Raw genomic sequence first — 23,209 nt, 5'->3', positions numbered from 1 at the left:
GTTACAAAAGTCATAGCAATATCAGGGAGAGAACTTAAGTGAGAGTCTGATGAGTAAATCAACAATTGACATGGTCATGAATATTAAAGTCAGGAATAACTGAGACTAGTGGGAAAACTCCTAATGGTGCTACAGAACAGAGGAATGCACAGAGATATGAAATTCTATGTTTTCATCACAACTTGTATGTCGCTGTTCAAGCTCCTCTGAGTGGTTCTGGGATGGAGTTGCACTTGCCTGCATGATGTTGCACTGCTGGATGGCCGTGTGCTGCAGGCGGCTGGCCTCCTCCTGCAGCCGCAGGGCACTGTGGCACATGGGCAGGCTGGTGACCACCTCCTCAGGGATCCTCAGGGCACTCTGGCAGTCCTGTACTGCCTGAACTTTTGGCTTCAGTGACTCCATCTCAGACAACAGATGCTAGAAACAAAGTCAGTGCCACAATAAACCAATTTTTCAGAACTCCCAGAGCATTTTATGCAGACAAAGAAAAATAATGGTGCATTCAAGCAATAAAAGAAAAAAATTATTATCTATTTTCTAAATTGCATATAATTAGAAACACTTTCTCTGGAGTTGCTCATTGTGAGATGAGAATAATGATGATTTAAACAAAAAGCCCATTACTAGATATAAAAATAATAAATTAAAAAGCATAGTAGTACCTATTTCTAAGTGTCCAAATAAAAAAATACTTATATTAACAGATTTGAGAAAATAGATTTACAAACTCCACAAATTAAAGGAGCACAAGAGTAATTTATATATATATCTCAGTATTAAAACCTGAGTGGAACTCCTTGCTGGGACACAGAAGGACATTTTCAAAACAGCACATGAATCTCATTGTATCCACAACTTTTCTTTGAAATTACAAACCATAGCTGAAAATATTGCTTAAAATTCAAAAGGCAATCAAACAGAAAGGAACAAATCTACACAGAAACTTTTTTTCTTTGAATAATCACAAGCTGTATGCCTTTGTGAGAAGTGCCTATTCCATACAAGATGTCCATTCAAGCTGTCTGTTCATATGCATGAGAAGGGTCTAAATGCAATGGTTGGAAAATAGATTTGATCACTGTTATTTTTATCTACATTGATGAGTTTAATGTATGTACAGATATGAAAAAAAAAAAGGCAAAGTTGATAAAAAGGGCCTTAGCACATTAGAATAAGATTTTAGATTCAATAGATATAAATCAGCTGGACAATGAGGCAAACAGGGATAGAGAATTTGGTTATCTCCCTTCCCCTATTCCACAAGCAGAATGATAGCTAAGTGGGTCTCAAGTGCATACTGATGAGAGGATTGTGGTTTGGTTTGTATTTTTGCAGTTTCATGACTTACAGTGGATAATCTAACCAGAGTTTTGGTATAATGACCTATTCCTCAGGCAGTACAGGTGGGGCCTCTCTGTCAGAGCCCATACTGCTGGCAAAGGGTGTCTCTATTGCTCAATCAGCACCCAGAGGCACCCTGGGGGCTATGTGCCAGCCAGGCACTTTCCAACGTCCCCTCTCTGGTCTGGTGAAACAGGTGGGCAGGGGCTACAGCCCCTTTCTGTACAAAAGAAAGTTGTATTGTGAGATCTGCTAGAGCCAGGACAAAGAACACGCATAAAACCCAGTGTAAACTCCATGTTCCTTTCTTCTTATGGTGGGTGATGTGTTTCACTTACAATCTTCAAGGCCACATTCCAAAATCTGTTTGCAAGTCCCCAGAATAAAGACTGCATATTTTAATGAAAATGAAAAGCTATGCAAATTTACCTTTCTTCCATATGTTTTTCTGCAGATTTTAATCCTACAGAGAACCTGCTGACATCCAGTTTTTACTGGCAGACTGAGACAGTTAAATCTCCATATTAATTTGCAGAATGAAACATGTCTTGAGAAACTCAGAAAGCTATAACTTGCCTTATTTCTCCTGTTAAGAGACTGAGACCAAAACTAACAAACTGATAAATCTCCATAGCAGATCAAATGCAATAGAAAAAGCCACACTATCTTATGGAGGTAATTCAACTAAGCATACAAAATGTAACCGGGCTTAACAAAACCTGAATTGTCTCCTAGTGGTCCAGATTATTATTGAAGCTGGCAACAAACTATATAATTGCATCTCTATCTGTAAAATAATGATAACAATCATGACTTCCTTTTGAAATACTTTAAGAACCTCTTGACTATAAGCACTAGATAAGAATTGGGCTTTATAACAATTATAAATGGATTAATAGATATGGATTAAATTAATATGGATTAAATGGATTGGATGCACACTTCTCAGAATGGCATCAATCTAAGAACGGGCTCATAAAGAATTATACTTCAACCATTCCCTCTGAGGGAATGATTCTTTTCACTCCATCCCTTATTTCCTTGGCAGTAATTTGGGGCTACACTCTGAAACAGTGACACACCTAAGAAACACAAAAATCGGTCTCATCAACACTCATTATCCTTTGTGTAAGATCACATTATTCAAACGCTAACTTTGAGGTCCTGGTCTTTTACCTGTCTGTGAGAAAGCTGCTCTTTTAAGCTCAAATGCCCGAGCTCTGGAGACGTCAGTGTGGCTTGGGCTTGCTCCAAAGCAGCCTGTAGGGCTCTCAGCTCAATTTCAAATTTCTTCATATCCTGTAACACATTTGATTCAGGGATGAATAACAGGAAAAATAGAAATCACTATAAATATATCTGTGTGGATTTTGCAGGTACATCCCCCTTACATACAGTGCAAAAAACAACTCATAGTTTTGACAGTTCATTTAAAATATTTAAAATATTAGATAAAAATACCAGTCGTATTATGGTCTAGAAAAGGATTGCAAAGGCATAGTTATTCTTTTAAGTACTTCAATCTCAAATACAGCATATACATTATAAAACTGAAAATGCATGTTCATTCTTTTCATTGCACTCCCTTGTAGAGGTAGGCCTTACACTATGGAATTCTGGTCTGGTCCAGTACTGATCTAAATTAATAAAAAACAGTGCTTAGATATCATTTAAGAGAAGAATAAAGGAAACAGCAGAACATAAGTGTCAACAAATACACTTCTCAAGTATCTAAATATAGGTGCTCAGTGCTATTTGAGACTCACCATTACCCCAAATCCAGAAAGGGCACTTAGAGCAGGACCTGCAGAAATCTTGTGCCCATCTTAGTCAGCACCTGAAGGCAGCATCTCAAACAGTGCAAGAAACCTGACTTCAGGCAACAAAGTCATGCCCTGTACAGACCACAAATTATCTTCACTGCTAATAATCTCAGTAGTATGATGCATACATCACCCTAGATGCCAGCTAGCATTAGAAAAACTGCTTTCATTTACCTTGGCAGCATCTTGGAGGTTTGGTAGCTGCACTTTGATAACTTGCTGCAGTTCCTCTGTGCGCCGCCCCAGTTCCAGCACTTGCTGTGACATCCCTTCAGTACAGTAGACACTTGCCAGGTAATCAATCCTCTCGCTCATGGCCTCAAGATCACCGTGAATCTCTCCAGACTCATCAAGAATGCTCTAGATGGAGATACAGACAAATGGAATGTCCGGTTTGAGACTCAATGACACGTATCTTTTAAGTATATTGTTCTGCAAACTCTTCAATCTATACATACTCATGAGCATATGATTAAGTTCCACTGATTTCCTGCAAGGCTTAGGCAATATGCTTAGTTCTGATGGTCTGCTGAAGTGGTTCAGCTTATAGAGACTGGGAAACAAAGGATTAAGTAATGAAGCTTCAGCAGCTATAGTTATCAACACATTAATTTTAGTGTTTTGCTATACACACTTGTGTGTAAAAATATAATATATGCAATCCATGGAGAAGATTTGTCCTGGAAGCCTCATATACCTAACAGAAAGTAGCAGAAAGCACTTGGGTGTGGTGTTCTAGCAGGGCAGGAGTCGTTAATGCTGCCTAAAAAAATCACTGCCAAGGCATTGTGTGGGATGGCATTGGTTAAGCCTGTATCATCAGATTTTGAAGCAAGGAAAAAGCCATAGCAAAACCAAACCAGAAATTCTGTCTTCAGCTTCCTCAGGATAAATTGAGTGGAAGCTCCTATTCAGAATACAAAGTGTGACATACTACCCTGCACTTATGTACAAGAATGCTGCTGACAATTAAGTAATGTATATATAACATTGGTATTAGTGATACATTATTATGATGCCATGATTTCTTTCACATGGCCGTGTAACACCAGGCAAGCTTGAACCTCATCAAAACGTTTCGCTGATCTCACACACACATTCCACACACAGACACACAGAGAACAAATTGCACAATTACAGGGACAGCAAATTACTCTGATGTGAAATGTTCAGGAAGAGATTTGAAGAAACTCTTCCATTAGGTATCAGTTTGAGAATATTTGGTATAAAACTCATTAGATAAGAAGAAAGGCTATTCCAGTTTAGCATAATGGAGAAAGGAAAAAAGCCCAAACTAAAAATTGTGTTTGATGAACTAAAGATTTAGAGTATGAGCTGCAATAAGGTGCTTGGTGTGATAGAATCACAGTGTGCAGATACACTATTCAGCCAAAAGCCTCTATGAAACCAAATGACTTGAGTAACATGAAGATCAACTTTGAATCATATGTTTTTATTCTACAACATATCTTTATTTCAGTTTTCAAAACAATTGTCCAAAATCAATTAATCATTTTTAAGGCTTGGGAAAACAGTCAAAGAAATCTAGCACTTTAGGAGGAAGTAGAACTCCATTGCTTTGATAATAACTTAATATATACACTGCCTTTTAAATGTCATAGGTCACATAATCACCTGGTAGGCTTTAAACTGATCACGAAGCTGAGAGGAAGAATTCCATGTTATACTACCATGCACTAGGATATTTGCTTTCTCAATCCATTTCAATATGAACTCCAGCATCTCATTGTATTCTTCCAAGTGTGAAGCAGCCTGGATGAAAGAAAAATTCACTTAAGCCTAAGATGGAATTTTGTATAATTCTTGGAGGATGAAAAAACTAATTTTATTTCCTTTATTGTTGTAACCTGGGGATCATTTTAACAACTTTTCCTTCCTGTATTATATAAGTCATTTTCTTATGTATTTATGGAGTTAAAATAGGTATGTTTTCATACCTAGGTAAGATTATGTGTTTTGGGGAAAAAAAGGCACTATAAGAATGTAGGTCACACTGTGAGAGTCCATTGATGCTCAAATATATCCCTAGAGGGTACACTCCCTGTGCATATTTCAGCCTCCCATGTAAGTACCAAATTACCTCCTCTTTCGGTTTCTGGCTCAATTTCTTGTTTTGATATGTCTCTTTCCATTACATCCTCCAAATCACCTTTTTTTTTTTTTTTTTTTTTTTTTTTACAGTCTGCTTTGTCCACTCAGTCTGCTATATTTCCAAAAAACTAAATGTTGCACAATTTCAAAATACAGGAAAAAAGTTCTGCTTTCTGATTAATCTAATTTCTATTTAGCAAAGTAGTCATAAGCTCCAATTTTCTTTTCAGCAGGAATAATTTCATTGATGTTCATGAATTTCCTCCTTATAAAGGATGGATCAAATCCAAGGTGACCAAACAGTATTTGCAAGCAGTTTCCAATACCTATAATTTTTTATGATAAGTGGATTTTTTGATGCTGAACAAAAATATCCTAATGTTAAATCTCTTTACCAAATACCTTTGACTGAGTTCTTACTTTGATAATAATTTTCTATCTCTTATTAAAAACAATTTTTCAGAGGAAACTGAAAATAATATTTTGAATTTTTCTTCTGGAAGCAAATTCATACATGCAGAAAGGAGAACTCATAATTTATCAGGGTATTGATGGCAGAACCATAGAAAATCCATTTATTTGCTTTTAGCTAGAGGTTTTTGGGGATAAGGACAATTAAGGAAAAAAGGAGAAAGAATTTCAGAGACTTTGAACCACAGGGGATGCATCTTTATGAACGCCAAAATATTGCATAAATATTATGCATTATCAGGGCCATTGTATATAGGCTTTTCTACTGAATGCACAAGTTATATTCACCCTCTATGGATTGGGATTAGAGCAAAATATTTTTTTTAACTTTTGTTTTTAATGTTGCAAATATAGACAACAGTGACAAGACAGAGACCCTGAGAAGCACAATGAGGTGCTATTTCCAGGCATGCTACTGTTTGTGAGATCTACAATTTTTTAGGGCACCAAAGGAATCAAACAGCAGGTGACTCATGCAAGAGGGTGTTAAAGCAGCATCTGAGAATTATATCTCCCTCTGATTTGACCTGTGTCTCTTTGGAATGTGATGCAAGGCCTGACTAATAATAGGCAGATGTCTAGCATATTTCCAGGAAAATAAATGAGATGTTTGCAAGCTGCCTCTGGTTCCAAGAGGAAACAGCAGAAAGGATTTAAGGTCATACCTGACTGAGCTTGGCTGCTCTGTACTCAGCCTGCCGTATGGTCTGCTGGTGCAGTGCACTGAGTTTCCCTATCCTGTTAGCCAGCTGCTTAGCCAGGGGTATGTTCTGCTCTGCAAAGTCCTGGACTGATGCATCTAACTCCAACAGCTTTATATTGCAGCTGTCCAACTCGTCACCAAGGATCTAGGCAGAAAAACAATAAAATCAGTGATCCAGGAAGTGTTAGTTTTTTGGTTGATTATTTCTAGTTCAACTTGCAACTTTTATAGCTTGTCCAAAGTCTCCATAGTTTTTTTTTCCATTTTTAAGCAGGAAAGCAGAACAGCAGGATATTTGGTCATCTCTTAAGTATGTGCCATTACTCTTTTTCCTCTGACTTCCTGGCTGAAATGGATAACCGTTTCCCTGCTGTAGCCAAAGACTGAGTCACTTCAGTGTAGCATTAACTGTTCTCAGGCATCTTTCTGTGTTTGTTTCTGAAATGAATTGTCAGAACAGACTGTCATGACAAGGATTTTTGTTTTTTGGAAAAGGGGTTTGTTTTATTGCTGTCTTAAAATATAAGTTTATAAACTCATAAATATGTGGTTACTCATTAATGGACTATGAAAACTTTTAATTTTAATTTGAAACTTGCATTTTCATAGCATGATCTTGATGCAGGAGCAGTCTGATTGTGCTAGAGTGTTTCAATAGAAACACAATTTAAAATCAATTTTTTCTACCATAGTCACAGATATTTTGTAAAGGTAGACTAAATTTTTTTCAAGTTTCTCATAGATTTAAAGCATATTCTTGGGCTACAGTTTCTTGAGAAGAGAGAGGCTACTGGTTATCTTTGTATTTGTTTTTTATATACAAGGTGTTAAAAACTCTTATTTTTTTGTAACATAAAAAAAAAAAGTCACAGAATCATAGAACAGGTGAGGTTGGAAGGGACCACAGTGGGTCATCTCGTCCAACCTCCCTGTTCAAGCAGGGTCACCTTAGGGCACGTGGCACAGGATTGTGTCCAGATGGTTATTGAGTATCTCCAGTGAGGGAGACTCTACAACCTCTCTGGGCAACCTGCTGCAGTGCACAGACAGCGCACTGTAAAGGAGTTCTTCCTCATTCTCAGGTGGAACTTCCTGCGCATCAGTTTCTGCCCACTGCCTCTTGTCCCACTGCTAGGACAAACGCCCTAGCTTCTCTCCAATTATTTCTACAAATTTGAACTGCAATCATTCAGAACACTGCTACAGGTGCTTCAAGAAGTGACTTCAAGTTCTTCAGGTTAGGGCTGTCCTGGCAGACACACCTCAGAGTGCAAGTTACGATCAATCGTTATGATAAATCAGTATTATTCCACAAATTTGGAGACATAACTGTCTACATGTAGACACAAAGACAGATGTTAAACTGCTTATCTAAATACAAAGACACACACATTACATCAAGCATAAATAAATGTATTTACTACAGATATGCAGAATTTATATGCTGTTTGTGAAAGAAGGAACCATTTGACTTGAGACACATGGATTTAAAACAGATTTTTATTTTATTTTTTCACAATCTGTTTCAATGTTAATATAAAAATATTTACTGCTATAACCAAAGCCAACCCAGTCGCAAGAGTATCAGCTAAATGCTAACATAAAAGCAGTTGGAACATTACTACATCTCCAATGACAGAGAGTTTTAATTTATGCAACATAAGAAAGCAGATTTCACTGGCTTTCTGCTTTCTTACTGAAATCAAGGAGATACACCAGGAATATAGTTTAGTGACAGTTCCTGCAAAGCAAACAGTATTTTGGAACATCTTGAGCATCTCATGAAAATAAACAGGTAATTTATGACATACCAGTCATGCTAAATCTTCTCCTGTTTTGTATGCTTTGCTTAATTTCAGACAGTAATTTGGTCAAGTTTAGCTTTGCCTAGTTAAAATAACAAACCAACAAAAAAGCCCCCCAAACCTTCAGCCAACCCCATTTCCATCTCTCTTCCTCCCAAAATCCCTTACTCTCATATGGTAATCCTAATTTGGCCATTACACTTCAGTACAGATGATTTTTTCTGAGTGTGGCACATACCTAAGACTAAGAAAACCTTCAAAAAGAACCAACAATCCTTTGCACTACTCTTAATTGCATGAGTAGTACTTTACTTCATTGTTGAACCAAATTATGTGGGATGGGCTACAAGTAAAATTCTATTGATCTATTTATCATAAAGATTGATCTTTTCAGTACAGACAAGAACAAGGAGCAGTTTGAAAGTTCCTCAGGCTTTCCCAGATTGGAGTCATACTCATTATTGAAAAGGAACTGTGAAATTTTGTCCATCTGACTTTAACATTCAGCTCCTTCCTCCAAATTCTGTTACCTGTTTGGGCTGGTTTGCAAAGAATATAGTTTTAAAAATCTCATCAGTCAACCCTTATTTCTGTATAATTCTTCTGTTGAACTACACTAAAAAACTATGTCCTGAAAGTCTTCACAAACAACATTTTGGTATGAAGTGAATGTCCCAATTAAGAAAAATTTATGGCATAACCACATAAGTAAAGCCTTGTCTTACCTTTTGTTCAAGTTTAGCTTGTGTTATATCATTTGTTTTCTTTTTCAGTTTGGAAAGGATGGTATTTAGTTCATTTGCTATGCCCTGGATTTTCTGATCAAACTCTTGATTCAATGTTTTAATTTGCTGAGTTTCTCTTTCTTTGTTTTGAATCTGCCAACAATAAGAATTAAATTCAATAATCAGAAATCACTCCTCCTTAAAGGAAATTAACTTTCATTCATTTTAATTTCACCCCATTCATTTCACTTTAATTCAAAGGATGAAGGTAATAAAACTATTCTGCATTGCCATGGTTTGGCCACAGCAGGATACCAAGCTATACAGCCCCAAGAAAGGCTATAGATCTGTCTGGCACTTAGCTACTGCACTTTACCTGATCCTGCACAGTTACGAGGGCCAGTCCAACTTCTGCTAAATGAAGAGAGAGTTCAGAAGGCAAAATGGTATAAAGCCCCAAGTATTTATTCTGTTGCTGTTCAGCCAGTTTTTCAACAGCCTGGCGATGACTAGTAGCTTCACCAAAGAGAGACTAATGACAGAAAAACAGTATTAAGAACAATGAGAATACATCTTAAATATCTTTAAAATAAAATATCACAGTCAATCATCTGCTTCATGCATTATGAATTTGTGTAGTGGGTTACTAAAAATCTCAGTAATATTGTCTAATTTGAATTTGTGGTGGTTTTGAAACTATTAACATTCATTAGCAGATTAAAATAAAGATAAATATTGTGATTTAGAAGTTGACAAATGTGGCCTACCTGCAGCTCCTGAAGTTGAATGTCCACTTCTGCATCAGGGCTTAATAAATATTCTTTTGTTTCCTGGATCCAGGACTTCACAATATTAATCTCTGCTTCAACCTCCTCACGCTCCTTCAGTTCCTGTTTCACCATTTTCATGCCTTTTTTAACTTTCTGCTGCATACTTCAGAAAGAAAGAAACAATAACTATTTGTGAAGAATTAAGTAATGTCTAAAAACACTACTTTGGTCAAAAAATACTGGACAATAAAGACAATGATTAAGAGCACCACAGCCAGAGAAATAAATTTAAATAAATTAAATTTTTCATGTCTGTTCTTTGGTTTTACATGTTTGGACATCAAGCACATAATTCTTTTGAAAAAATGCTAATGTATACAACAGAGATCCGTACATCTGAGCTCATCACCACAGACTTCCCTGATTGTGAGTAGAGGAAACAGGCAATTGCAGAACATGAATTAGGATTATTCATTGTCATTCCAAAAAAACTTTTTAAAATAGGTCAGAAAAACTGTATCCTACACTTGTTTATTTCTCTACACCAATTAGAGAGCAAGGCTTAACCTGCTCTGATATTGATATCTAAAATGTAAAATAACATGAGATAAATTCTACTCCTATTGGTGAGATTTGCATTGGCAGAATACTTAGGATAAATTATGGATCAAGCATCTGAACATGGCCTATTTCAACACTTTCACTAAGACAGAATTTCTGCACTTTCTTCAAGAACTTGGATATCCTGTAAAAATTACACCTCTGTGAAAGTTCTATTGGACTACTTGTAGCACTTATACATGTGACATGGATATTGACATATTTCATTTATATTTGCATAATCTTGTATAGATGAATCATGCCTTATTTACATGAGCAGGAAGTCATCACAGACCCTGTATCTTAGAAACCAATTTTAAGTAAGTGAAAAATGGAATTATAAAAGTACTTACATCTACACATTTTCTACAGGGATTGCTATTCTACTATAATTATTTATAAACACACACAATAAACTTTGTACAGGCTTGGCGCAGGGTTTACAATTTTGTCATTTCTCATTTCTCCTTGTCTTCTGACCATGGAGATCCACTTAATGGTATCTTAGTGTAGTTAAGAGGTAGAGATGTGTCTTAAAAGTTAATATAAAACTTCCTGTTTTCTACATGACAGGGAGATGTTTTTGATTTAGATAAACATTTGCATAGCCTCAAGGTGAAAAATTATGTTTTGTTTGCATATGCTCTACATTCCCCTGTAAATGTCATACAGGACCTACTTTTGGTACCTAAGTGCTTCAAACAAGGGAAACAAAGTGATAAACTAATCAAAAGAGGATACTAAAAGATAAATGATCACTGTTAATGTGAGAAACAATGGAAGTGTTTAAAATCATTTATAACTTTAATGCAGTTTATGCAGCTTTTATGTAAGTTAGTATTATGCAAGGCAAGAAATACTTACTCTAAAAGGCATACTCTTTCTGAAGGAAATAAAAAATAATGGTAAAAAACGTATTTCAAGATTAATTAAAAGTAACTTTAAATTAAAACTGATGCTTATTTAAAAAAATAACCAATACTTATTTAGGCATGTTAATTGTTAATGATATAAAAATGATAAACTCTTAGTAATGAATTGCAAGGTATCATTTTTCTGCTGAATCTTTAAAAATATTTCCTTACTTGTGGCATCGATCTTGCATTGCTTTGATTTCTTGCATAACTGGTAGTTCCTTCTGAGATGGAGGCTTTATTTCCACATCCTGAAGCATGCCAACAGCATGCTGTTTGAGCAGACCCAAAGAAGACAGCTGGTGGTCCACTTCCACCAGGAAACTGCCGTGGTAATCCAGGAGTTCCAGGAGCTCTGTCTTGGATGCCTTTTCCACTGAGCTTTCTGGTAAGCGACCTTGTAGCTGATCTATAGCTATGGTGGCTTTCTGAATCTATGGAATGAGATGCAGTTTTGTCAATAATAAGATTACAAAAGAAGCTAGTACAACTGACACTGAAAGGTGCTAGACGCAGTGCTGTACATTTAGATTCTATAAAATTGTTGTGGTACAGGATTTGTGCTCTACTGTGCCAGATCCATTGCTCTTCACAGGGGATTAGCACTTGCTAAGGGATTATTTTTTTGTCCAGTTATGGGTGTCTTCTTCAGCATTTATTATATTTATTGCCATAGGAACTAGAGCTCTACCTTGGGGTATCCATATTTGGCACAAGTCATGCATTCAACAAAATTATTCTCCTCATTCCTAGAGAACCTGCTATCTGGGCATGAATAATGGACAATGACAGATAAAAAGAGTAAGGTAGAATATAAGGGGAAAAAAGAGACATATGATCAATAAGCAGTGACAGGCAATATCCTCACTGCTTATATTTAAAAGGAGCAACTTCATATTCTTCAGAGGGAAAAAAAAGAAGAAAAAAGAAAGAGAGAAAAAAAGAGAAAAAAAAGAGAGAAAAGAGAGAAAAAAGAGAGAAGAAAGAGAAGAAGAAAGAAAAAAAAGAGGTTAACATAATCAAGAATAGAATATCTGAGGAAAAGAAATAGAGAAGAAGAATCTAATGAACCACTAGAAACCAAAACAACTCTGTATGTACTATACATGAATGCATTGAGAAGAACAGTCCAAACTTTGGAGGCAAGGATTCTAAACTTGGATCGTTCAGCTGTGTTTTTCTGAACTGAGGTAAAAAAACAGTTATTCCTGCTATCAGTTTTCTCTACTGCAAGATGATTAATAAGGCAGCATAATGAGTGAAAACCCATGTATAAGGGAGGATTTACCAAGACTAGAATTTACCTTATCATTAAAACCCTTCCATTCCTGCACTGCATCTTCCAAAATTTTCTCTTGTTCCTGGGCTACATTCCGGAGCCGTGTCCAGCGCTGCCAAACCGCTGTCATGGATCTACTTATAGATGCCTTACTGGCATCATTGCTGATTTTTTCCAGCTGCGAAGCCTTTTCTTCTAGGTCTGTGGTCTTCTCATGGAAAGAATTCACTATGGACACAAGAGTCTGAAAAAGCAAAAATAAGGACTGTTTTCCTTTTCCACAAGACAACTCATTAGTATTCATCATGCAGGTATGTGCACCACCCCCATCCACTGCTGATGAAGAGGAGATATTGTATTTCGAGTGAGGTGGCTAGGTCTCACTTTATTTCTCATAGGCAATATATTAGCTATAGCTGCTTGGTCCAAAATGCAAGCTTCTGGAAGCAGCAGAAATCTGCTGTAATCGGCTTTTCTCTTCCTTGATAGCCCCTCAAGAGGGATGAAAATAAGCATTCAGGGTCATGCTCATAGCAAAGACTGACTTCTAACAGTCTAAAAATGAAATAATCAATTCAGGCATTTAAGTGTACATTTATGTCCTGTTTAACAACTTTTTAAATGCCCAAGGATTTGAGGACACACTCATGAACCTGGCAGACATGACATTACTCTTAGGGGAGATTCTTGATTTCACAAGACACAACTGGCAGCATGTCTGAAGTGTTACTGACTGTCTATATTAAGGCAACTGACTAGTACGCTAAACATGAGAAAGTAAGTTTTTTTAAGCTATATTTCTTGCTTTTAGTCTAAACAAGAGTTAATATTAAACTCCAACTCTTCCTGTCCTAGTAAACTCTTCCTGTCCTGTTCCATGATCAAAAGTAGGATGTTTCTATTGATCTGAGTTGCTTAAAGGGTATGTAATTTGGGGTTCACAGACCCATGGCTTTTAGGAACCTCCTGACTCTGCACCTCTCTACAGTCATAGGCACATAAACAGACAACAAGCTGAAAAGTGATTAAAGATATCTGTCTTGGTAACCCCACAAACAAAATGTATATTTTGCACAGCACTAAACATGTCTTGGTGTGTTATGACACAGTTAAGTGCTATAGGTAAAGACCTAAAAACTCAAATTCATGTTATTACAGGTAGGGACCTATGTATTATACATTCATTTTCACTTGAAAGAGAAGGATTTCATGCAATTATCAGTACCTTACCTTATGTGTTAGCAATTTCTCTTCTGCTTCATGAGAAGAAGCAGCTTTAGCTACTGAAAATTCAGATAATTTTTTCTCAGCGTCATTCATCACTTCAATCACCTTCTGCCTTGATGTCTGGTACTCCTGCCACTCAGAAGCACACCTTAAACAAATACAGTTCCAGAAAGAAAAACTTAATGCTATATAAAAACATTTGAAAATCAGAAATATTATTGCACCTAGTTTTTAATGCAACTGCTTAGTTTTGCTGTTACACAGTATTTTCCAAGAAAAAGATTATTGGGAAACTGCATACACAGAAGCATATGCTCCTTATTTTCAGCTATGCCTTACAGAAAACACAGCTGAGCAGTAGCCCTCATTTGACTTTTCCTCAGAGACTGCCTGTGTTGTGGTTTAACCTACCCAAACTTATGGGATTCAGAACATTCAAGAATAATAAGAAACATAATTATGCTTGTTAAAAAGGTATTTCCTTTTAGTTCAAAATGTCTGCTTCAATTTCATTTGTTTCTGTGTATATCCTCTGTCAGGTGAAATTATTCTCTACTCTTCTTTTCTGTGCTGTTCCAAGCTTAATATTCTACCAGAGTTCCTTTAAGATCACACAACTAGTCAGTCAAGGGCAGAAAAGAAAGAAGAATCCAAAAGCTCTGAATCCCCAATATCCACTTCTCTCAAAAGCAGCACAAATATTTAAAAGCTTCAATTAATGTTCTGATTCTTTCTTTCATTATCAACAAGGTGATCTTAAAATGAAGAAAGAGAAGAAAAAATTCAATAAAAAAGAAAGAATATACCTTTGTAACTGCTCTTGTTGGGTTTTGGCTTCTTGCTCTGTCCCTTTGGCCTTTTCTTCTAGTGCAGCTACATTCTGCACCAGCTGTTCACTTGCTGTGGCTTGTAAAAAGGGCTCTATCTCAGACACAAGGCCTTGTAACACTTTCAAATGATCCTTAAACTGACTTTCTGTGCTGAAAAATTCAACATGGTTCCTTAGATTCTCCTCAGAGTTCTCAACATCTAGACCATTTCTTGCTAACTGTAGAAATTCCTGAGCATCTTCCAGCCAGTCATTTGCTATCTGCATCACTTGGTAGTACCTTTGGCAGAGGCTATACGCTTTATTCAAGTTAACCTGAAATAAAAGGGAGAGTCACAAACATTACATCACAGTAGCCTTTGTAATTTAAAAAAACATACAGTAGGATTACTAAAATGAGTTTTTTTGTGGTGATTGTAAAGATCAAGCCATAGAGCCGTCTTTTTCAGCTTTGTGACTGAAAAACTAATGATGTTTTGGGTGACTAACCTGTCTCACATGTATAGCTTCTTGAACTTCAGCATCAAGTTCTGCCAGCTCAGCAAGAGTGTTTTCCAGGTCAGCAGGTATCAGCTCCTTTGCTTTCATGTAGCGCTCTTTCTCTTTATTGCTCAGTGCATTCATTATTCTGAGGCTCGACTGCACTTCTTCCTGATGAATCTGAACCTTTCGGATTTCTTCTTGGATGTTTTGCAGTTTGAGGTCCAAACTTAATGTTCCATTAAGTTCTGTTTTCACCCACCTCAACCATTCGAGTGAGCGGCAGATTTCTGTCTTGAAGTCAATGCTCTGCACAAGTCTGCTCTCACACTCCATCACTGTGTCAACAATGGCAGAATGCAAAGACTTCAGCTTCTCTTGCCAAACCTTAACTTGGTGGTTTGCAGTCTCATAAGCAGATGAGTCAACCTGAGGAGAAAGGACTTCTAGATGTTCAGTTATTCGTTTCAGAAGACTTCCTGAGTCTCTCAAGCTGCCCACCAGAGAATGGTATATTTTCAACTTTTCTTCTATTGGGAGAGTTTCTTCATTCACCTTAAACTGCTCCTTTTTCACTGTCTCTAGCTGTGCCTCAAACTGCATACACATCTTCTCATGCTCCTGGCATGCTTCTATTGTGTCGTCCAACAGGTTGATTTTCTGTTCTATTTGCCTCTTCAACTTGTGATATAGTGTGGCAAGTTTTAACATCTCATCTGGCTGCCAGGGCTGGCCAGTGCTTCGAAAAGCCTCCTTCTTCTGGTTCAGTTCATCCACTGCTGCAGCAAGGCTCATGGCTTCACCTAAGAGATCTCTGTAGGCTTGCTGGAGTGACACAGCTTCTTTGGCTGAAAGAGCAGCTGGAGCTTTGTCCATGTTAATAAACTGGTCTTCTAGCTCAGTCAGAGCTTTACTTGTCAACTCAATCAAAGAGGCGTACTCTTTTCTGGCATAAATTGCTTCCTGAACCTTATATAATTTTTCTTTTGCCAGAGCAGTGACCATATTGAATTGCTGAGGGAGACTGTTAAGTTTTTCATCTAGATAAGAATGATCCACTTCATTAAGTGATGGCAGGACTTCTTGGCCATCTCTTTGCAGTGCAAGTAGCAGATTTTCGTATTCTGGAGATTGCTCAAGAATCTGTTGATATTTTGCCAGCTGGCTGTATAACTCAGTGTTAGAATTCATTACATTGACTTCTGGGAATGTGACAATATCAGCTTGTTTTAGCCAATGGCAAGCTTTATCCAAATCTTCCTTGAAATATTTCCTGGAAACAATATTTTTCTCCAGTTCTAACAATCTCTGGTTACACTTTTGTAAAACAGTGTCATAGACATTTTGTAGTTCTTGCAGTTTACCTAACACCTCACTCTTCTCTTGATTTGTTGCTTCTTTCATTAAATCCCTTCCTTGAGCCCACAACCCTGTGACCTCATTTTGATAGGCCTTCAGATTAGCCTGGGTATTCTTACAAGTCCTGATCTGTTTATTCACATCTTCTGGCAAAAGACAAATATGTTCTGGAAACATCACCTTCTTCTCATGCTGGTGAATTTGGTTTGTAGCCTCAAAGATTGCCATGAGAAACTGTGTCTTTTCAGACAATGCTTTATTCAGGTGTTTTCTCCTCTGGCCAACCAGATCGCTGAGACAAGCCACATGGTGCTGTGCATCAGACAGTGTTTTCTGCAGTTCTTGCCTTTCATTGAGCCCTAGGTTGGTCATCACCCTGTCAGCATCCTTCACAAGCATCTTCAGAACAAGCTGTTTGGCTTCAAGCTCACTGCAAATGGTAAGATGATCCATAAGAAGACTTTGAGCCATATCTGGAGGAGGGCTCTGTTTAAGAGCTTCCGAGACACTAGGTTGCTGTTCCTCTGCCCATTCCATTAGTTCCTGAAATCTGGAATGCACCAAGCTGAGCTCTTCTAAGGTTGAAACAGAAACTTGAATTTTCCGTTTGACAAGGTCCTCCAGCTGAGTCCAGCGTTGTTCAAAATGACTAAATTGCTCCTTTACTAATTCTTTGTCATCAAGATTCAAGTGTTCTATCATCTTCTGCTTCTGATCTTTCAAATCTTCCAGAGCAAACCTCCTTTCCTGTAGTGCAATTGCCAGTTTTTGCAAAGCTTCAAGGTGCACATTTGTACTTTCAGCATCAGATCTGTTATCAAAAAGGATAAAAATGAGTTATTAGATCCTATTTCAGCACAGGCTTTTAAAAGAGGTCAGGATTAATTATATGCCCTCTAAATACTGATATCAATATGATATAAAGACCTACAGTTTTCAGAGTCACTTGAAGGTAGCAGCCTTGAACACTAATTTTAAAAATTTACAAATTTATTAGTTTCCCTTATGTCTGCTCTATGGTCATCAGGCTGACTATACACATTTACAGACAATACTGATTATATTGCACATATGAACAACAGCAAGTTGAGTGAATCTTGCTCCATGACAGTGACAGGAGCAGCAATACACTCACAATTTTGCTCACAGCCGGTGTGCTTATCTTATGCAAAGCATCTGTAAATATTTAGGAGTAGTTACTAAGCTTTAATATAATAGTCTAACAAATATCAGATATATAATATATTATATAGTCTAACAAATAATAGCTATAACAAAGCATGACAATGAAAATTAACCAGGGAATGAACCATGAATTCATGAACCACCACAAATGAGTTCAAATGAAATAGTCTACATTCTTGAAATATCAGGAAATGCTATACCCTGATCAATCAATACTTGCCTTAAAGACAAACACTGAAAATCTGGCCTCTCAAACTCTCTTTATCTCAACAGAAATTATCAATTGCCTGATACTTAATAAGGGAAGTGTGCTTTTAATTAAGTATGCAAAAAGGAATTTTTAGGGGCTCTCACTTAGAGGCATTCTGTAAACAGCTCTTTCAGCATATATGCACAGTTTGCACAGACACCACTCCTTTTTTACCTAGCCAGGTTGTCCCACTCTTTTGTGAGCTTTTCCAGGAAAACTTCAATGACATTCATGCGATCATGGTAATCCCTTGTCCTCTGCAGATCCTCCTCCCTCTGCATGAGCAAATTATGTGCCTGAAGGCAGAGGTCCAGCCACTGGTTGCTCAGTTCTCCTATTTCCTTGTGTTCAGGTGATTCCTGTCCTTGGGTTAGTTTGTTCATTTTCTCAGTCACAGAATTGAGAGCTGACTGCTTAGACTGCAACTTCTGACTGAATTCCTGAAAAAGATACATGCAAAACCCAATATAATAATATGCATTCAAAATTATAAAGTGGAACTTAAATAAAAGCTCTGGAATAAATAAATTGTATATGAATTAATTATCTGCCCAGGAAAATGCTCTGCAGATGTAAATTGGAAGAAGTGTTTTCACTCCTCTCCAAACCCTCCTCTCCATCTTCTCACATGAAGACAAGTTGGTAATAGATGCTAAAGCAAGCCAGAGGAGTTTCCAAGTGCCAGTGATAAACAGAATTTGTGATTGAATCACGTCCTGTTGTCCAGGCTTCTGGACTAGCATACACTAAAACATGCAAGGTAGTCTTGAATCTCACAAGAATCATTCATTTTACCAGCACTATTACTAGCTTTTTTTTTTTCCTTTTTCATTAGAGACTAAAAATAGGAAGCAGAGTCCATGAGTCAGTGAGACTCCATATCTGTAATCTGTATTGTTCCTACTTCTGTAACAACAACCATTACCACTGTTACTTTTGAAACGAAACCATGGATTACCTGGGTATGATTAATAACTAGTAACTGAGAAAGTTCATCTGCATACATGTCCTACAAAATAAGAAGTCAGAGAGATCGCAAAAAGAAGAATACACAATATACTGACAACTAAAACTAACCAAATATTTTTCAGCTCTTACACACTAAGGTAAATATAATCTTTTCCTACATTCAAGTTCCAGTAACTATAACTAAACAAGCACACCCATCTCCAGCTCTGCCTCATTCCTCTTCATGATGGCTTCAAATGGAGCTAGGTGTCTTCCTTTACCAGGGGAAATTATTATAAAAAACACACCTTGTGCCACATCTAACTGTCCAGCAGGTGTCTCCCTTTCATTATAATCCAAAGTTACTGACAGAAAGAGTGAAGAAATAGAGACTCCTTCTTCTTCCTGGACTCTAATGATAGCTGGCATAACAGCTTTCAGTCCAGATTGTGCTGAGGCATCTTCAATGGCTTTGACTTTCTGTTCCAAAGTGTGAGTAGAACAGAAATGCAGAGGAAGTGCTGTTTACTTTTCACCTAATTCTTGGCACATCAGAGAAAGAATACAAGCAAAGTCTAGACCAAAAATTAAAACCCCACATATTTATTCATTTATTAAATAAATTATAATTTTGTTAAGTTATTGGTATGTACAGTAACTGATGTGTACAGAATGGTAATAAAATGTCTCTCTTCTGGAATTAACGAGAGAAGATATGAAGGTATCTGTCTCATTAATTAAATTGTGTTCCTGTCATACTTCTTCTTAGAGATCAGCAACATCAAATAGTTCCATTGACTAATTTTGAAATACTTCTAAACTATTTAGAAGTGTAGAAATCAAAGAATTTTGCAAGCACAATTTGTAAATCTTATGTTCAGGTCCACTGTGATCAGCATTGAGTCTATTCTAAAAGCAAAGGCAAATCAGCTCAGGAGGCTGACAGTTGTCTATTATTAAAAAAACAAAGCCAGAAAAATACTAAAGTACAGTTTTCTGCTCTCCAAATAACCCTGTAGCATCAACAAGGAAACGCTCTTTCCTCTATCTTCTCTGCTCTTGCTTAGAGCATATTAGCCATTGTATGCAGTATGTGCATATAATATAAATCATAAAACAATATCAGCCACAGGATGAACTTCTTCCTTATCTTCTGTTCTTAACCCAAAGTCTCCTTACCTTAACCTGGAGTACCATATTCTGGGCAATATTTAGCTCCAATTCTGCCCGTCTCCTTTTTAAATTCTGTAGTTGTTGATCCGCATCCTGGAAATATATCCAGAGCTCAGCCTTCAACTGTTTGATCTCTTCCCAGCCTTGAGACAAATACTGTGAGTGCATTATCTGTTGCTCAATCTAGAAGAAAAGAAATGAAAAGGAGTAGGAATGCTTTAATTCATCTATTTTTGGAAAATGGAGGATGAATACCATTCTTCCTCTGAGCACAATACTATACTAAAGCAATTTCAGCAGCAGATTCTGAAGGGGCTAATATTATCCCCAAATAGAGTCTTAACCTTCAAAAGTCACAAAAATTGTACCTATCAAAGGAAATCTGGGCGGAAACAACAACAACAACAACAAAATAAATTAATTATCATTCCCCCTTGAGAGAAGCAAGTAAGTTTATGAGTGTTTGTATTTAAATGTTCTCTGTCCTCTGCTAAACCTTAAATTAATTGTATCATTTAATCTACTGCATGCCAAGAATATTGTTAGAGTGTACCCTACATAAAAGTTTCAACCAGACACTTCCATTTAATTTGCTTAGCCAAGTTATTTTGCCTATGTGCCTCTTCTAAAATGCCAATAAAAAGAATGCTTACCAGATCTGAGCCATCAATCCTCTTACACCAATAGTGACACAGCTGCTTTTGCTCTAAATACAGCAGTGGGGTGCCTTTAAGATTTAGACACTCAACCAGCTTAATATATAGTGGCACTATACCATCTGTGATTTCTTAGCCACGTTTCACTCCTTTGTATGTCAAAGAAGCATCTTATTCTGATGTTTGTGATGTTTTCCAGCTATTCACCTCTTGGACTGCCATATTTTTATGGGTTATTTGGATTTGTACAACTCCCTTCTGTGGTATGGAATGTTGTTACTGTATGTATTAGATTTTTACTCTTAGAAGTAGTTTCAAAACTTTGGTTGTGTGTCTGTATAAGAGAGACTAAATTTTTCATGTTTACAACAAGAGGAATGCTCATAATACTTCTTTTCCAATAACTTTAGTTTATAGTTCCATTTTAAACCTAAGCATTAAGTGACTTTAAAACTTACAATTGAGGAACACTTCTATAAATTAATATGCTGAAATGGATGCACTTTGATTCATGAACTGAACCATCATATTTTTATTGTTATGATGATTATTATATTATTAATCCATTAATATAAGGCAATAATAACATCAGTCTATTGTTGAATAAATAATAATAAAATAATAAAATACAGAGAAGATTAGACTGAATTGTGTTTTTTGAAAGTATAACTTGAATAAAGTTTTCTTCCGCAGAATGTTATTTCTGTAGCTTTAGACCAACATCTTGTAACATTGTCTAAGTACCTTTAGCAACCTTAGTTGTGTGCCTTTTTATTAATACCAGGATGGCAATGTATGGATTTAATAATTAAAAAAAAAAAGAAGCAAAAAGAGAAAACTATTTAACTATCTCTAAAGAGATACTTAAGATGAAAGTAAGATGATATTTCTTTAAACCATTACCCAATATGACCTTTTTAAAAGGGAACAGATCAAGGCAGTTAAAACTCTAAATAGGATTAGAAGTGGGTTGTTGTGGTTATCTTGTACCGTTTGTTTTGTTTGTTGAATATCTGCTGCTGTACTCTTCACTGTGGCATCTGACAGATCACACATGGAGCACAGAAGATCCAAGTATGTATTGGCCTGCTCCTGCAGAGCCCGGAAATGTTTAACCTGAGGGAAGACAACTCAAAAATAAACCCTGAAACTCTGGAAATAATATCTTTGTTTTAGTGCAATCATACATTTTAGTGTTTTTACTCTGCCTTGCTATTTTTTCCGTAAAATTAAATGTAGAAATACATTCTTTTTTTAGGTAATGTTGCTCTGTTATAATTATGGAAAGGAATAATCCCTAAAAATTTGATTATTATCGTATTACCAAAACACTTACAGACATATGAATTAGCTAGCTTATTTCTTAGAAACACACAGTCTCAACAAGGTGACAGACTTTCCCAATGTGAATGGAAACCAGAGCTTTTATTAACATGTCCTGTCCCTACAGCTATAAAATTTTCCAGTGTCTGACAGATTGTGAGAAATTCAGCTTAGTGAAACTTAGGTGGTGGTCTCACTGTGTTACACATACCCTGCTTCCCCTGCCCCTGTAGGTCTGCCATCTCTAGTATTTCAAGGTCTCTATTAAGTGAAACGATGGATGAGACACCTCTGAATTCCAGCATTTTTAGCACCATACCAGTTTAATTTAAAACCAAGTTACAAATCCAATGTAAACTGCATTGTCACTAAGAATAATGAAAGAATTCTTAATGGTCAATGAAGGTTATAGGCAGTTCTGTGCTCTTAGACTGAAAAATTGTTTTAACTGCCTGATAATTGACTCTGTGTCCATGGTAGTGTGAAAAGGTCTCATAAGGAACATCATAGACAGATGGGCAATTGGACAAGCAGAAATACACAACCCCTCTGCTAAACACATATATGGAGTATCTGATTTATCTAACTGGCCAATATTTTTCAGGTAACATGTTTCTACGCATTAAGTAGAGCTAGCAAAAGCCCTCTTTGATTTTTCACCTACAGATATTTTGCATTCTAGGTATTCCTTTTGAGGTTGGGAATGAACTTTGAGGCTACACAGCTTTCAGAGAAGGCTAGAAAATATCTAATTTCTAGACATTTAAATCTCTTATCTGAACTCGCCTTATTAAGAATAACTGAGCTTTTTCAAGTGCTAAACTTTTACCTGTTTAACTGCATCTGCCAGGCTGAACGCTGTCCAAGTAGTTGGCTTTAGCTCTGACTGCACTGTAGACAGCCAAGTCTGGCACTGTTGTAGAGTATCCTGATGATTAACATGCTTCTGGAGCTCATGTTCCAAACTCTGGTACACCTAAACAAAACATTTTGTAAGTTTATCACATTTTCAAATAGCACTATTTTCTCTCTTTTCCTGCCTTGAAAACTGCTAATAAAACAGAAGTATTAAGACTTTGATTATTTTATCCCTTGTACATTAAAGTACCAAGGGCTGAAAACTCCTTAAACTCTCACTGCACGCTGCTAACATGTGGATAAGATGTACAATATTTAATGCACAGCTTCTGAAAAGAAAAGATAGAGACTCAAATGAAGAGCATGCTCTCTTTT

At 36.7% G+C, this 23,209-nt stretch overlaps 1 protein-coding gene across 1 annotated transcript in view; it reads right to left on the bottom strand.

Moving 5' to 3' along the window:
• SYNE1 (spectrin repeat containing nuclear envelope protein 1) overlaps nt 1-23,209 on the bottom strand; it is a 279,857-nt gene that overhangs the window by 100,335 nt on the left and 156,313 nt on the right. Inside the window, exons 71-87 of the mRNA XM_053939505.1 lie at nt 22,806-22,952; nt 21,644-21,769; nt 20,004-20,180; nt 18,051-18,316; nt 15,092-17,252; nt 14,580-14,917; nt 13,777-13,921; nt 12,572-12,790; nt 11,439-11,701; nt 9,751-9,916; nt 9,360-9,515; nt 8,984-9,136; nt 6,416-6,598; nt 4,803-4,940; nt 3,342-3,527; nt 2,521-2,643; nt 234-420 (exon numbers count right to left, since the gene is read on the bottom strand). Coding sequence (XP_053795480.1) covers nt 234-420; nt 2,521-2,643; nt 3,342-3,527; nt 4,803-4,940; nt 6,416-6,598; nt 8,984-9,136; nt 9,360-9,515; nt 9,751-9,916; nt 11,439-11,701; nt 12,572-12,790; nt 13,777-13,921; nt 14,580-14,917; nt 15,092-17,252; nt 18,051-18,316; nt 20,004-20,180; nt 21,644-21,769; nt 22,806-22,952 — 5,134 coding nt within the window. The remainder of the gene's footprint in view (nt 1-233; nt 421-2,520; nt 2,644-3,341; nt 3,528-4,802; nt 4,941-6,415; nt 6,599-8,983; nt 9,137-9,359; nt 9,516-9,750; nt 9,917-11,438; nt 11,702-12,571; nt 12,791-13,776; nt 13,922-14,579; nt 14,918-15,091; nt 17,253-18,050; nt 18,317-20,003; nt 20,181-21,643; nt 21,770-22,805; nt 22,953-23,209) is intronic.

This window comes from Vidua chalybeata, chromosome 3, assembly GCF_026979565.1.
Source record: "Vidua chalybeata isolate OUT-0048 chromosome 3, bVidCha1 merged haplotype, whole genome shotgun sequence".
Taxonomy (NCBI): Eukaryota; Metazoa; Chordata; class Aves; order Passeriformes; family Viduidae; genus Vidua; species Vidua chalybeata.
This window is presented reverse-complemented; position numbering and strand designations above follow the sequence as displayed.